Below are 16,056 nucleotides of genomic sequence, written 5' to 3' on the forward strand. Positions count from 1 at the left end.
AGCTCAGTGTCATTAGCTCCACAGTGATTGTACCTCGGTGACTCCCCTTGTTCCGCAGATACCAGCTCCCCATCCCCTCCCTCTGCACCCCCGCCTCCACCTCTAACATCTTATTCATCCTTCTCAGCGCCTCTCACAGCACGTCACTTGTCTGCTCCCTGCCCCACGTCGTGTGCTACAGCAGGGCAGGCACCACGCGAGAATGCCCTCCACCCAACGTAGCGTCTGGCACAGCGGCGCTCAGTAAAAACGTGCCCTTGAATGAGTAAATGACAAAGTGTCCTTTCAGATGAACACTGCCAGATAAATGTAAAGAGCTGGGGCCCCTGGGGGGGCTCAGCGGCTGAGCGTCTGCCTTCGGCCCAGGACGTGACCCCGGGGTCCCGGGATCGAGTCCCGCATCGGGCTCCCTGCTTCTCCCTCTGCCTGTGTCTCTGCCCCTCTCTATGTCTCTCATGAATAAATAAATAAAATCTAAAAAAAAAAATGTAAAGAGCTATTTGACAACTTAAATTTGCATGTTATTAAAGCAGGCTTGTTCCTTTCCTTTCTCCCATGTCAAGAAGCTTGCAGTATGGACAATTTCTGGTGCAGAGGAAACAACTGCTGTGCCCTTTCTATCTACTCCAGGCCTCAGGAATTTTTTAACACCACAACCTAATTTCCTGAGACAAAAAAAAAAAAAAAGCAGTTGTCCAAGAGGTTGGTTCTCTGGGTGGAAGTCACCATCCACTGTGTTTGGGAGGAAGATTTTTGCTTCAATCATGGCTTGTGGCTCTTTGACCTAGACTAGGGCCAAGGTACTAGCCTCCTCTGTGGAGCTCTGGACTTTTCTAAGCTCAAAGCCTATCTTTGGGTACATTTGTGCACCCACTGCCTCCTTTATTCATGTTTTTTGTTGTTTTGTTCGTTTGGCTGTGTTAGGCAGCCTGGCCTCAGCACACAAGACATTTTCCCAGCTCTCAGGCTGTGGCTCCGAGAAGGGGATCGGGTCAAGGGCCTGTGGTTTGTCTCCAAGGACAGCTAGCGCCTGAACCCAGGCATATTTGAAGCTAACACATTCTGCCCTGAGCTTGAAGGAGAAAGGTAGGACTTAAAATGTTACCAAGACTTATTAGGAAAATATCCAATCTAAGTCCAAAATACAGATCTGGCTATTTAAGTGTAAGGTATTGAACAAGTACTTCAAAAAAAAAAAAAAAAAAGTAAAACAGTTATAATTGTCGCTAAATATTTCGTGTAATTTGACATTTCCTTGTGCTAAAAGCCTGCAGCGGAATTTAAGAAATGATTCTTAAATTCCAGAATTACCTACAAAAAGAGATATGTCTTCCAGAATATTCTTTTTGAATGAGATAGATGATAGATAAGTCGCTGTCTTATATAGAGTATATTTGGCTTTACCTAGACTAGGTAAGAATTACTGGGGTTGCTCTCAGGTGTAGAATGCTGCAAGAATCATGTCTGCCTTTCACGGAAAGTCCCTAAAAGTCCTCAAAAAAGGAATAAACTCACAAATTCAAAGTTCTTTTGTATTTGTACGAGCAAACTGCAGTCCGTTTGTCGAATGGCTCAGGGTCTCTGCCATTTATTTATTTATGGCAGGATCAACAGTCAGCTGGAGTGTATATTTTATGGTTAAATTAACCTGAGGCAGGTTAATTATGCCGGCAATTGAACCTCGTTCCTCTAAGCTCGCAGACTGAACCCTAGTATGACCATATTTGACTCAAAGCTACGGTATTTCAAACACAAACTTCTGACTGGGAGCAGTTTCAGAATCAATTTACATTCAAATAAAAAGGGACTCCAGTGAGAGGCACATTAAGATGTTTAAATTATGGGGCATGTGGGATTCATCAGGCCGGGAAAGCAGTTGTAAATCAAGCTCACGGCGAATGGGTTAAACACACAAGAGGGTCTTGATGCGTGGGCAGCACTTCCTACTGTCTGTTTTTTCCCCTTTTCTTTTCTTTTTTAGTTTTAGCAACTTAAATGGAAATATTAAGGAAATAGCAAAGAGTTAATAACATTTTTAAAATTTTTTATTTATTTATTTTTAATAACATTTTTTTTAAATGATAGCTACCAGTCCTATTGATAGTCTCCCATCATTACAGGCAGCCCAGCTTTAAAGAGAGGGGATAGTTCGCGGTAGGAACACATTTCAAGACACCAAACCAGAATGAATGGGAGGGGAGGCCAGAGAGAAGAAATGAGACCAGCAGCCAGAGGGACTTTTCAAAGAATTACCTCTTGTTCTTATTTCTTTTATAGATCCTACCATCGTGTATTATACATGGATTTTCCCCGCTGGATCATCCCAAAGAATATGCCTTTGTAGAAAACAACAAACTATTACTGGGTGGTCAGCCGAGTCCTGTGGATAATTGCTTAAGGGAGGCAGCTAACATCTCCCTTTCCCGGCTCCTTTCAATCTCCTGTTCCCCGGGCCAGGTACCATGTACTCTCTGGCAACTTCTAGGGCCTCTTTCGGCCCTCGTTACTTAATTGATGCTAAGGAAGGGGTAATTTGATATATTTCCCAAGCCCTTGCATTTCATTCCTGAAGAGAACAGTGTTCTACGCAGTAGATTCACTCTGTTGGTAAAATGTTAGGCAAAGTCCTATTTAAGCACAAGCCCAACCTTTCCCAGGAAAGCGTCTATGTCACCAAAACTACCTATTTCATTAAGCCCCCAAAAAATGATCATTGAAGCTAGTTGGCGGACATTTGATTAGACGACCCACAAAGGCAGGCAAACTACAGCTTGTAAGCCGGTAAGGCTTGCAAAGCCTGAAGGACAGAGCTCGTAACAGAGGCCGCGCGGCCCACAAAGCCTCAAGTGTTTGCTGTGCAACCCTTTACAGAAAGGCATGCCAACCCTAGAATTTGGTTGTTCCCTGTTTCAGCTGGCTGATAGGTTATCCTCTGCTTTTCCAATATGTTCTAGTCCAAGGCCTGAGGAGTTACCCTTATTTCCCAAATTTCAACTAAAGCTGCCTCTGTTTTGAGAACCCTCAGTGTGCAGCCTGGAATGCAGAGCCTGCACTTTTGAAACATAAACACTTCATCTCGATATAATTTTAGTACTTCTGGAACTCCCTAGGAAATGAAAAACACCAAGAAGCTCCTCTGACAAAATTCAGCTCGCACAGAGAGCGCATATCTTTGCAAGAGGCGTCGTCTTGCTCACCTAAACAGTGAACAACGGCTCTTCTCGGGGACCAGAATTTTACCAATAACATCAAGAAAAATATTGGTTTACTTGTTTGGTTCCCTTACGTGAAATGACCTAAAACGAATCACATTAAAGCATAAAAGCCCACTTCCAAAGTTGGAAGATTAAGTGAATCAATCGGAAAGTTCACATCTCCATGGAGATAACCAACATAAAGATGTTAAGCTTCCCGTAAGTTTACCATCTTCTGTATTCAGAAGTCGTTAGAGAAGCACTTTGGTTTCTCGATTTCCAAAACAAATCATATTTGGAAGAAAAAAAATTTATTATCAGTTCTATAAGTACTTGCCGAACTGAGTATTATGAAGTTTTTCCAGAATTGTATCTCTTTTTTTTTTTTTTAAATTAAATAAGAATTCATCTGGTCTCCTGACCATGCTACTGTCTAAGCACGTCTGCGTAGGAAGAGGAAGGAAAGAAAGAGGATTTCGATCTTCAACCTGAGAATGGATGAAAGGGATTTTTTTGAGTTTGGCATCTTGAAGATGGTGGGGCCAGAACAGGTCAGGGTGTAAGATGTGTTGGAAGCCACTTTTTCTTCCTGGCTGGGTAAGCATGCACTAGCGCCATGTTTGAGAACCGTGGACCTTAGAGAATTCAAGAGTAAAGGTGGAATCGTTCTGACATTTTTTGAGCACCTACCTCGCTCCAGGCACTGCTCAACATGCTCTGCCCAGCTCAACTCACCTGATCTTAAGACTTGGGGAGAAGGCTAAACGCACAGTAACTTGCAAAGCAAGAAGTTGAATCCAGGGGTCCTAACTTCAGAGCTCTTTTCAGGGTGTGATAATGGGGCCATTTTGAGTGACTGAGTGTTTCTAAGGAGGAAGTGCAGGCAACTGTAGTCTCAGGCTATTGGTACCGGGTACACAAGAGAAGAGAAGACAAGACTGCGTGAACCAGTGATTCGAAAGAAATTCAGATGAGCTTCGTGGATATTGATCAATGGGCTTGAGGATTGTCCATCTCTTCTATTTGTTTCGTGCTTGATTTTCTCGCGATTCTGAATTTATTTCCTACTGGCCTGTATTGGACTTGGCACAGCAATATAAGGAGGAACAGAAAAGGGGAGGATGAACAAGACGGGAAGAGACAAATGTGCACAGACAAGACAATGAAGTCTTTGCAGGGGTACTATTTCCGAGCTTCGTGCTTCTTTTTATTTTTTTTTTTTTATTTTTTATTTTTTTAATTTTTTTTATTTATTTATGATAGTCACAGAGAGAGAGAGAGGCGCAGAGACACAGGCAGAGGGAGAAGCAGGCTCCATGCACCGGGAGCCCGACGTGGGATTCGATCCCGGGTCTCCAGGATCACGCCCCGGGCCAAAGACAGGCGCCAAACCGCTGCGCCACCCAGGGATCCCTCGTGCTTCTTTTTAAAGCTTTGAGTTACACGTCACAGGGAAAGGGTTGTACAGTAGAGATTTTGTTTGTATTCATATGTTCTTTTGTCCAGTTAAGTAATAACTGTTTACCTCAAATTCTGTTAATACTAGCATAGGGATCCTATCTGAGAAGCCCTGATCCTTCCACTGCAGAGTCACCAAAAGAACATGGAAATAAAATGAGAGTAAACTAGATCGACTTCATTAGCTTATTTGCCATCCAGTATAGACAAGAAACACTTTGTTTTCTGTTTCACAGACTATTTACCATCTCAGAAGCTTCATGGATCACCCCGGCCTACCCTCGCTGATGCCCCAAATTTTCTTTTTTCTTTTTTTTTTTAAAGATTTTATTTATTTATTCATGAGAGACACATAGAGAGAGAGAAAGAGGGAGAGAGAGAGAGAGGCAGAGACACAAGCAGAGGGAGAAGCAGGGCCCATGCAGGGAGCCTGATGGGGGACTCGAACCCTGGACTCCAGGATCACGCTCTGGGCCGAAGGCAGGCGCTATACCACTGAGCCACCCAGGGATCCCCAGTGATGCCCCAAATTCTCCTAAGACCCAACCCTACAAGCCTATTCAATCCTATTTCATAATGTTAAGTGTGCGGAGGGGCTGCTGGCTCCTTGGAAGGGCAGCCCCGGCACTACGATGCCACTAAGAGATGGCCTTCCCTTCCACCGCCTGGAGATTGGTGGGAAGTTCCTTTCCACATTTGCTTTCATTGCTGACTTCGCCTCCACAGTCCATAGATCCCTTCCTTCTTCAGCTCCTCCTTGGGCTCTCAACACCCGCCGTTCAAGTGCAATAATGGTTGCACTTCCAAAAACAAACAAACAAGAAACAAAAACGCCAGCTTTAGTTGTCTTTCAACGTGTTGAATTCCTGTCATAATAAAAATATTTAATGGAAGAAAAGCAGGAGGAATTAGGTCATGTAGAGGCTGGGGAGGACGCTGGCCGTGCGAGGGCTTGGGGGAAGATCTGAGAGTGGGAAACAAGAGCTCCCCGTGGAAAGTAGCCAATCTGGTTTTATTTGGAGTAACTGTCAACTCTGAATTTCGCCTTTCCTCCTGACCTTGTTCAATACTATTAGCTCCATACTTCTCTCCAAATTCAAGGGAAAACAGAAACGTAGAGGGAAAAATACCATTTTTGTTTCTTCAAAGAATCACATATCTTTAAACTATTGATGCTAAACAAAACAATTAATGCCAAAAGAATCACTTTAATTGTTCATTTACCTGCTCATACTCGACAAGAATCATTCCATTAAAAAACTTTGATTTTCGGGCAGGGAAAACTGAAAAGCAAAAACGACAGCGCTTGGGATCAGAACTGGAACTCTATTACATGCACTTTCTGGCATTCAGTCAGTAGATCTCCATTGAAGAAAAAAATATCAGCACCCCACTCCAAGCCTGACACTATTTTTTTTTTTTTTTTACAATGTCAGGATGCCCTGATCTTTTTATCAGCAATTGCGATGGTGGGAAACATAAGTTGGGAAATAAAAATAAGAGGGTCTGAGGCCCAGCTCTGCTGCTTATGAAACTCTGCGTTCCCAGTCCTTGATTTCTTCATCCATAAAGTGGAAATAATACTTACTTGACAGCCCTTGCAGGATTACATGAGGTAACACACATACAGGTGTTTTCTATAAAGCTCTAGCCCCTGTTAGATATTATTACCCAAAGAGACAACTAAAAAAGACTTGACTGTACCATTTTTTCTTATTAATACAGCTGGGAACCATATTCCAAAACTCTATCAGTTGGATTTCAGTAACAGTATTAGAAATCTCTGTTTTAAAAAAATAATAATAATAAAAAAGAAATCTCTGTTTTGTCTCATTTTTACCATCTTCTTGAACACTTATATTACTTAAGTATTAAAACTCACAGTCTGCATAAACACCAGTCTTGAAATACTTATTTGTCATTTTACTTGTTGAAAAAATAATAGCAAGCAATTTCTTGCAGAAGGCAATAAGTAGTGCTATTTACTCACAGTGACTGTAATTTTTGTATTTGCCTTCTTAATACTTAACAGATGTGGAAAGCCGTGGACTTGTCCCACCCCACCCCCAAATGCTCAGTGCAACATATGGCACCGAATCAGGTTACACTCTCTATGTGACACAGTAAAATACTCACAAATCTGGGAAGAGAATCCAAGTTTGCTGCTATTTTCGTTTGTGCTGGCCTGCGCAGCGGGCGCCGAACATTTTGGAGCTGTTACCTGGCTGGGGAAATTAAAATCCCGGAGGTGAACAAGGTGTTTCTAAGGAATTTATTTATTTTATTTTATTTTATTTTATTTTATTTTATTTTATTTTATTTTATTTTTTTATTTTATTTTTTTTTTATTTTTTTTATTTTATTTTATTTTTTTTTTTTTTTCAAGGGATTTGGTGTCTAAGGAATTTTAAATGAACTTTCTCGATCTGCAGGCTACCGACAAGGGTGCATATATATTACATGTTTAGTGGCTCTGGGAGTTAGCGCCCGGCCGAAGAGCCCTACAGAGGCGCCAAGAAGACGCACTTGCATTTTGGCGATTACGGAGGAGAACGGACTCTGCAGCCGGATTAGGAACCTGCCCGACCTGGGGACCGTCACCTCCTCGCCCGGGGAGGCCTGCACGGACTCGGGGTGCAGCTGCTGCGCCCCTCGGCCGGCGGGGACGTGGCCGAGGACACGGCTGGATCAAAAGCTGCAGTCCTCTGTTGGTTCTGAGTGTAGGTGTCCTGAGCGTAAACTGTGTCACACGTGCACGTGGAATCGAATTATTCCTGCGGCTGCTGCCTCCCGCCGCTCAGCAACACTGCAGGCGCTGGATACACCTGCGCCCTCGTGGGGCGTTGGAAGAGGTCCCTCACTTAGACTTCCTGGGGGGGCGGGTAAGCCACCAGGCCTGGGCGGTGGCTCAGGCCGCGACCCCACGGCCAGCTGCTCGGGGGGGGGGGGGGGGGGGGACACCACCTGCTGGCTTCTCCCCGCCCCCTTCCTCCCCCCCTTGCTCACCTGCTCTCTCAAAAAACGTCTCACTATGCTTTGGAGAGGGGAGGACGCCTTGTGGGTTCAAGAACCCCAGCCTTGGAGGTCTCCCGCCGTCCCCCCTTCTGGCCCTTCTGACCAAAGCAAACCTGAGAAGCGCAGGAATCAAGCAGGACCCACCACGCAGAACCACCTGGGCCCCCCTCCTGGGGATCCCAGGGGGCCGCTGGGGGCTGGGGGCACCCCGAGGACAGGCGCATCTGGCAAGGGAGGCACCTGCCAGGGCCCAGGGCGGGTGGAGGCGGGCGCCTCAGGTGGGCAGGTGAGGGGGTCCTCCGGGATTCCAGAAGCTGCGGGCCCGGGCATGAGCCGGCCGTCAGGGTGCCTGCTCCCTCTCAAGAGGGGGGACTTACAAGACGTATTTGCTATTTGGGGGGCCGTTCCCGAACGCATGCCTCACTGCCCCCCAACGGCCCTTGTAGCCGAGGAAAGCGCAGCAGGGGGCTGCACACCTGTGCACACCTGGCCTGCTGTCCAGGCCCGAAGCTCAGAACCGTGGTTCTGCTGATGTCCCACAGGGAGGGGAGGGACTCTGCTGGGGGGGGGGGGGAGAGCCGCGACAGCCGCCCCAGGTCCCCGGGGTGGGGGGTACACAGCTTGGCTGCTGCTGGCTCCAAGGTCCAACAACCTCCCCCCGATGACCAGGACTCCCTTTACTGGGCAGATTTCACCGAACATGAAACAGCACAAATCCAGGCGACAGGAGCACAGGCCTGCGATTGGGTCCAGCTCGGGTGGGAGTGCACACGCACGCAGGCACACGCACACTTCACCATCCTGCAAACCACAGCATCTTCTAGAGCTACGCATCTTTTAAAAGCAACACCGCGGTGCCCGTGCATGCATACTGCCTCTCCGGGTCAGCGCTGCAAGTCAAGGTTTATCTTAAAAGATTGGGGTGGGGGGAAGACTTACGCCGATGGGTTTAAGTCCAGGGAAGCGAATGTAACAGAGCTCCGCTGCTAACGGCAGAGGTCTCCTTCCAACTCACTTCCCTAGTGCTGATTAATACATTCAGAAGCAAACCAAGTGTATTGGCCAAAAGAAAAACGCTACTGGTAACACCCCAACGGCTCCCGGTTTCAGTTGTGCTTCTCAATCAGGCGAAATGTTCTCTCCCCAGCTACCAGCACTATTTATTTTGCTTCCTGCCAATCTTGCAAATAATTTATCTTGTGTGTCGTTTCCTCATAAATGCTTCCCGGTGCTTGATTGCTCTGCCTGTGCGGCGTCTGATTTCAAACTGCCATTTTACCTTTATAAACATTCAGAACTTTGAAGCGCGAGGAGAAGGCCCAAAAGGCATGTGAAAATGAGGCGACCGTAATTAGAGGAGCAGACTCCGTTTCACGGCGCGCCTGGCCTTCTGCATGTGCCCCAGAAGTCTCCCTCTGCATCCGGGATTGCATCCCCAGTCTGGGTGCAGGACAGCAAATTCACATTTACTCCAGCAAAGAGCACCTGGTATCAACATGTTTAATTTATTATTATTATTGCAAAGAACAGTTTTCCCAGGATTAGTGAAACAGAATACATATATTTAAGGATCTGCACTCAGACCACAAAAAGAGAGAGAGAGAGAGAAACAGAAAACAGAGAAAATAGAAGTAATATCAGTAACCACATGATTTTTGTGGTAAAAAATAGAATATGGCGTGCAATAGTGCAATTTTCCTTTGCTGATCCAGCAACGCAAGTCTTAGTAGGAAGTCCACTGGTGTTCTTTCTGCATTTCAGGATTTAGTTGCGTGCTTGCCGGGGGTTGGCGTTCCTGCCAGACTTCTGACTCTGGGTGGAATCACTGTGGCTAGAATCACTTTTATTCAGTCCAAGATGACGGAGCTTCATGTCCCAGCGCTGTGAAATTCAAAACAGGAAATGGTCACGTGCACATATCACCAGGGTCATCATTACAATTATTCTAACAACTAAGCAAGGCCGCAAAGTCAGGTCTCAAAAGCATTTTCCAACAGCATAAGCCTTCGCTATCTCAGGGTAACAAAACTGGTGCTAAATGGACATGATTCTCTGATCATAAGAAGCGCAAAACTGGCCCCTCTGACGTATCAGTGATGTTTTCATATCAAACCTTCAACTCAAAATCTCCATGTCAAGTGATGACAAAAGAATCTATCAAAATCTGCAAGTATTTTTGCAAGTGACATACACAAATCTGGCACTTCACAGGTGACCAACAAATGGAAGCTTTGCACGGGGAATTCGAAGGGTTATTTTTCATCTTCTCTTATGACACATCAGAACACAGTCTTTTAAAACATATGGAATTTAAGCAGTGAAAAAAATAGAAATTTGGGGGGCAAATGGGATCTCTTAAAAACGTCTACCAAGTGGACCAATCACAACGGACAGGGTTCTGCACTCAAAGTTTTCCAAAGCAGACATCACCAGTATTTCTAATAACCACAATCAAGCTCACTGATAATTCATATTAACAATGCCAACAGTGTCCACATGTGAACTAATTAAAATTAAAAGGGAGTTATATTTTGAGTATCACAGCTAGTGAATAAGGACTACAGCTATACTTCTCAAATTTCAATAAATATAGAAATAACTGGAGATATTGTTAAAATTGCAGGTTCTTATTCAGTAGGTCTGGGATGGGGCCCAAGATTTTCACACCTAACAAGCTCCCAGGTGATGCCAGTGTGGCGGGTCCAGAGACCACACGTCGAGCAGCAAGGAGCTAATTTGGTCCAAAGGCCCAAATTCAAATCCAAATTCCATTGGTTACTGTGCAAAGTTTCTTGAACTTATTCAACCTCATTTTCATCATTAACACATTGGAATTAATTATAGAATATACTTAGAAGACAGTTGCGATGATTATCAAATAAAAAGTGTATAAAGGGCTTAGTACATAATAAATTATCATTTTTCAAATACTGTAAGGAATTCTTTATTTTAGCATACTCTATTCCACAATCTTACTGTTTTTCATATGAGAAAATAGTCTGATTCTCAGCTGCCCAAGGCAGACCAAATATTTTGATTTGAACAACCTGTTATGTCAGAGACTTAGGTAAACAACCATTTGTACAGCAAAATCATAAGAAGGTCTTTATTTCTAATTCTATTCACTGAGCAAAAAGAAAAAAATCAGCTGAAAAGGGAAATTCATATCTGAAAAAAAAAGTGTCCTCCATAAAACTTTTTGACATCCTCAAATTGACTAGAAAACTAAAGTAAAAATCGCAGTAATTCTAGCCAAAAGAGATTTTTCTACCCAAGATCTTTAGCCATGAGTATCTGCATGTGAATTAGAAATTGGGTTCACATCATGGGTTTAGTTCTTCCCTTTAACATGTTTAAATCCAGACTGAGAATATAAAGGATTTCACAACAACTCTGTGAGTAGAAAGCAATGGACACCGTATGTTTGCCTAAGAAACAGGATAAACAAGCCATGCGTCCTGGGTCTTTACATGATAGTCATTGTTTTGGTACCAAAAGAGAAGCAGCAAGCCTCGTTACATGCTTTGCAGCAGGGATGTTGAAAGGTCTTCCAACTGGTACAGGAATTTAGGACAAATTCCTGTTCTGCATTAGCAAGCAGAAAACCAAATTAAAAGAACAGTAAGAGATTCCAACGTACTGAAGAGCCACTTTTTAATAAATACCAAAGTAACTGAAAAGAGATACAAATGGACAATTCCCACAAGCCTGAACCCGAAATGCATCTCCCTTTTGACAAACACACTGGGGGCAGGGGGGAAGAACTTACTGAAGGATAGTTTCTCCCTGCAAAATAATAATGCCCTTTACATTTTTGTAGGTCACTTAGGCTCAAATGTGTCTGCTGTGTCAAGTGCCAGATGTAGAAGATAAACCGCCCAGGGGTGTTTAACTTACCCTGTAAATGTTTTCCAAGCCTTCAAACTCACCGAAGGAGGAGGATGTATTATGTTCGGTACAATTCCCACTCTTTCTTTCTCCCTCCCTGCCCACTACACACACACATGCGCGCGTGAGCACCCTTTTCAATTCTTGGCCATTCTACGCATACGTTCCTTTCTTTGAAACAGATTTGCTTCGTAGAGTAAAAAGAAATGAAACCCAACTTTCTACAGTAAGGTAATTTACTGTGATTTTTTAAAAAACGCATCACTTCCAGAATCTGAGAATAACTGGCTTAAAAATAAAGCTGCGCGACTGCTCTAAGGACCTAACTGAGCCAGGTCTCTTACACGCAGATGAATGTGGCTGCACCTCGTACAGAAGAACTGGGGTCTATGATTTGGGACACTGGCAGTTTCCTGCCCATCATCCATCCTCCCCTTCCTGACTCGCAGAACTGCAATCTGTTCAAAGAAGCAATATGCCCAGCTAAAGAAAAAAAAAAAAAAAAAAACTACATTTGCCAGCCTCTCTTGCAGCTAGGGATGGATACCAGACTAAAACCTAACTATAAGTTGCCTTTGCACCTCCCTTTTTTTCCTCCCTAAAACGTAGGTGCGATGCTGGAGGTGACCTCCAGGTGAACTTGAGCACGGCAGTGATATCCTTTCAAAGGGCAGAAGAGTAAGGCAGGAGGAGCCTGGAGCCCTGATGATAACGTGCAGCCACCCAACCAGGACTCGACTCCCCACAGCCAGATTTCTCGTTGCAAGAAATGAGACTATTGTGGTTAAATCTCTGATACGCTTACAGAGAATTCATTCCTCAAATTAAGTGGACATTAAAAACAAAGTCCAGGGGTGTCTGAGTAGCTCAGTCAGTTCAAAACAAACTCCATCCTTAGAATTTCACACACACACACACACACACACACCCCTCAGGTTTTAGTATTTCTCCTAAAGGGCAACTCTTTCGTTTAAATGACAAATGGCTGATTTTCTCCTTTTATTTCTTTTATGAACACAAAGTACAGGCTTACCTTGACTTTTTTACCAAGTCGATCCTTCCATTTCTCAGCAATAGACCCTTCCACCAACAGTAATCTGTAATTTTTTAAAGAGAAGCAACCATTTTTGACAGGTTAAAACATGTTCTTGAGAAATACAAGGAGTCATGGGTCAAAAAAGCTTTCCTGTTCATTGTAGGACAGCCAAGTTTTAGATTAGCAACCCTCAACAATTTACGAGTCACGGGCTCCTTTAAGAAGAAATGATGCAAAAAAAAAAAAAAAAGAAATGATGCTATGATCTCTCCCCCCAGAAAAATGCACGCCCACAAACCGCACACCTACACTTTGCTACCCAATCCATGATAGTGAGGGACCCAACTGAAACCTAACTATCGTCCCCTAGCAGGTGGACAGGGCCCCAGGTCAGAACCGCAGAGTAAGAGGTCCGGAGAGATGCAGGAAAGAGAGGCAAGCATCCTGCACCAGGGAGCCACTACCTGGCACGCTCCTCATCCTCATAGCCCATGATGACAGTACTCCTCGTTGACGCTGAGCGGAGGACACAGGCAGCCAGAGCTGGTGTACAGGTTAACGGTGTCCCTTGGAATGTTTACCAGGGAAGCCTTTAGAATCTCCTTCACCTCAATGACCACAGTCACATCATGGCACTTGGTCTTTATTTCTTTAACTTTAGCCCGAATGACTGGATAAGAGAAAATAAAGCTGAAATGGTAAAACGACACACAACAGATGCTCCATTCCAAAAAGACAAGTCGGCTTTCTCACGGTCGATGCGTGAAAGTCAACCAGGTATTTTTTTTTTTTTAAGATTTTATTTATTTATTCACGACAGACATAGAGAGGGGCAGAGACACAGGCAGAGGGAGAAGCAGGCTCCATGCAGGGAGCCTGACGTGGGACTCGATCCCAGGTCCCCAGGATCAGGCCCTGGGCTGAAGGCAGCGCCAAACCGCTGAGCCCCCCTGGGCTGCTCTAAGCAGGTGTTTCTGTCTTAGGTGGAGGGGAGTGGCACACGACACAACACACCTGCCCCTTTTACTGGTCAGCCCTGACCCCCTTCCAATTCGCGGGCACACACATATTCGTGCACACACACACACACACACGTGTGCACCTGTATCTCATTGTGAGAAATCCACTTAATCGAAAGTTGAGCGAATCTGATGTGATTTTCCTCCAAAATTTTATTTTGAATGTGTGCATATGTGCTTTCAGTTGCTGCCAAGAGGAATTTATATTAATTTCACGCTAGGTAAAGACCTGGTACTTAGATACGCTTTGTTTCCTTCCACTGCGTCCGCGGCACCATATACCTCTCCCGGTGGAGACCCTGGCACCCAACCTGGCTCACAAAAGCCAGCTTCACGTCTCCATACAAACTGTCTTAAAAGTACCAATTCAGCTGCAAAGTCAAAGTATTTGACTCAGAATCTAGAAAGTACAGTGCTGCTTCTACGCTGTATATTCTGTCCCTTGGAAAAGCCAGATTTTTTAGATTCCTCTTTCTGATAAATGAGCTTTCCTTTCTTTTTTTTTTTCTTTTTTTTTGGGGGGGGGGTGGGGGTGGGTGGTGCAAAAGCCTGCAAAGAGGTAAAAATGTCAACTAGCAAGAAGCTAGTGGCTTTTGCCCCAGCTCCCTAGTCCCATACCCAGGGATGTTATACAGAAAACTACACAATGCATACAAATGAATCCACTTTTTGAAAGCCTCTAAGCACATATCTGCATACTCCTTGCATCTGGGTGCCTTCCCACGGATTTTAGGGTCTTTTAGACTACAAAGGAATGGGGAAAAAGTACTCCATGAAAACATAAAGCCAGCTAATAAACCGTTTCCCCCGTCGATGCCCCAACCTCACGCAGAAATGTTCAGCGACATTCCATCAGTAGGACAGATGGTGGATAGAAATTAAGTTGCTGATTCTAAAAGCTTCAGGACAAAACCCCATTTTTGCTCCACAGGTATTTCAATTTCCGGAGAAAGCAGGAGCACTCCAGCGCACGGAAGAGCGCCAGCCAGCCGTCCCTGCGGGTGCTCCTGGGGAGCAAAGGAATCCCTTGTCTCTCAAGTCCGTATTTGAACAAGAAATAAGATGGCCCTTTTTGAAATGTCACTTGGGAGAACTGATGATAAATCGACAGCCCTGGCTGGCAGACATTTTTGGGTGTCCTGGTTTATGTAAATGTGCTTCACAGCTTCCATCAGCTCTCAGAGATTAGCAAACTGTGCAAATGTTCTCAAACTAATGATTTATTTACCCAGTGTGTCTACTATTTTCATTAGAAATTTTTAGCACATGTCCCCACTCCAAAATAAATATCCCTCTACAAGACTGACTTTATTATTCAAGTAATTTGGTTCAAGCTCAAGAGCTTTTACTGAATTCATCTGAATGAAGCAGAGATTGTCTGAAGGATCTTACCCCCACCCCCACTTTGTTTTCTCATTCCACGCGGGCAGATACTAGTGACCAAAATCACCGTATTTTAGAGTTTGAATTGCATTTGCTTTTCAGAGTTCTTCCTTCCATTTAAGCATCTGAGTGCCCGCCTTCCCCCAAAGCAGCTGAGTAGGCAGCAGATGCGTGAACATCCTTCAACTGTGGGCAACCCGGTCATTATTTGGGTACGAGGAAGAAAGGATCTCCTTCCCATTGATTGTGAGCTGTATTTCATTTTACGCCGTAATATTCCCTCGGCTACCTTGTCAAAGATCTCCTCTTTCCCTGACTTGCAACCCAAGTATTAGTAGTATTTCGACTTTTAACCAAAATACGCAGCACCCACCGTCACAGCACTAAGAAAGTGAGACAGAGTGCAAACGGATAAGAGAAGAAAAATAAAGTCAACGAAATGTCCCTGAAATAACATTTTTATTATGCCTTTGTTTTTAGCATAACTATACTAAACGTTCACCTAACAGTTTTCAATCTTGAAGAACTAATCTCCTAAAAAAATCAAGAACCTCCATTCCCGTGATTTTTCACATCAGTTTTTAGAGGAATGGGTTCTCAGAGGAGCAGCCAGGCATTCGGCCTCTCAGGAAAACATGACCTTTCGACCTCGCACAGTGCATCCACCACCGGCTAAGAGAAATTGGATTCCTCTTAGGATGAGTGGTGAGCAAAAAATAAAAATTGATTCCATTGAAAAAAAAAAAAACTTGGGAAACCATTTATTTCAAAGAGATTTACTTACACTGAGAATTTCCTATTAAATACCTTCTAATACACAGTTTCATAGATATTAAAGATTATTCTTACGGAGTCTTACCGATTTCTCTCCTTCTGATTCCCCACAGTACAGAAATAGAAACAAATCTGTGCCATATGTCCTGCGTCCTCTAAAAGGAGGCACATAAATTCAATAATAAAATGCCCATTCTAATAATAAACTTTCCTTTAAGAATCTAATCGTCACGTTCATTCGTTGACTCAGCATCAACAGAGATAGTCCTGCAACCCTTTATCAATCTCA

At 44.1% G+C, this 16,056-nt stretch overlaps 1 protein-coding gene across 1 annotated transcript in view; it reads right to left on the reverse strand.

Moving 5' to 3' along the window:
• Positions 1–9,153: 9,153 nt before the first annotated feature.
• Positions 9,154–16,056, reverse strand: part of FRZB (frizzled related protein) — a 30,703-nt gene continuing 23,800 nt past the window's right edge. Inside the window, 4 exon segments of the mRNA XM_025460416.3 lie at positions 9,154–9,548; positions 12,589–12,652; positions 13,056–13,090; positions 13,092–13,261. Coding sequence (XP_025316201.1) covers positions 9,432–9,548; positions 12,589–12,652; positions 13,056–13,090; positions 13,092–13,261 — 386 coding nt within the window. The 3' untranslated portion in view covers positions 9,154–9,431.

This window comes from Canis lupus, chromosome 36 (assembly GCF_003254725.2).
Source record: "Canis lupus dingo isolate Sandy chromosome 36, ASM325472v2, whole genome shotgun sequence".
Lineage (NCBI taxonomy): Eukaryota > Metazoa > Chordata > Mammalia > Carnivora > Canidae > Canis > Canis lupus.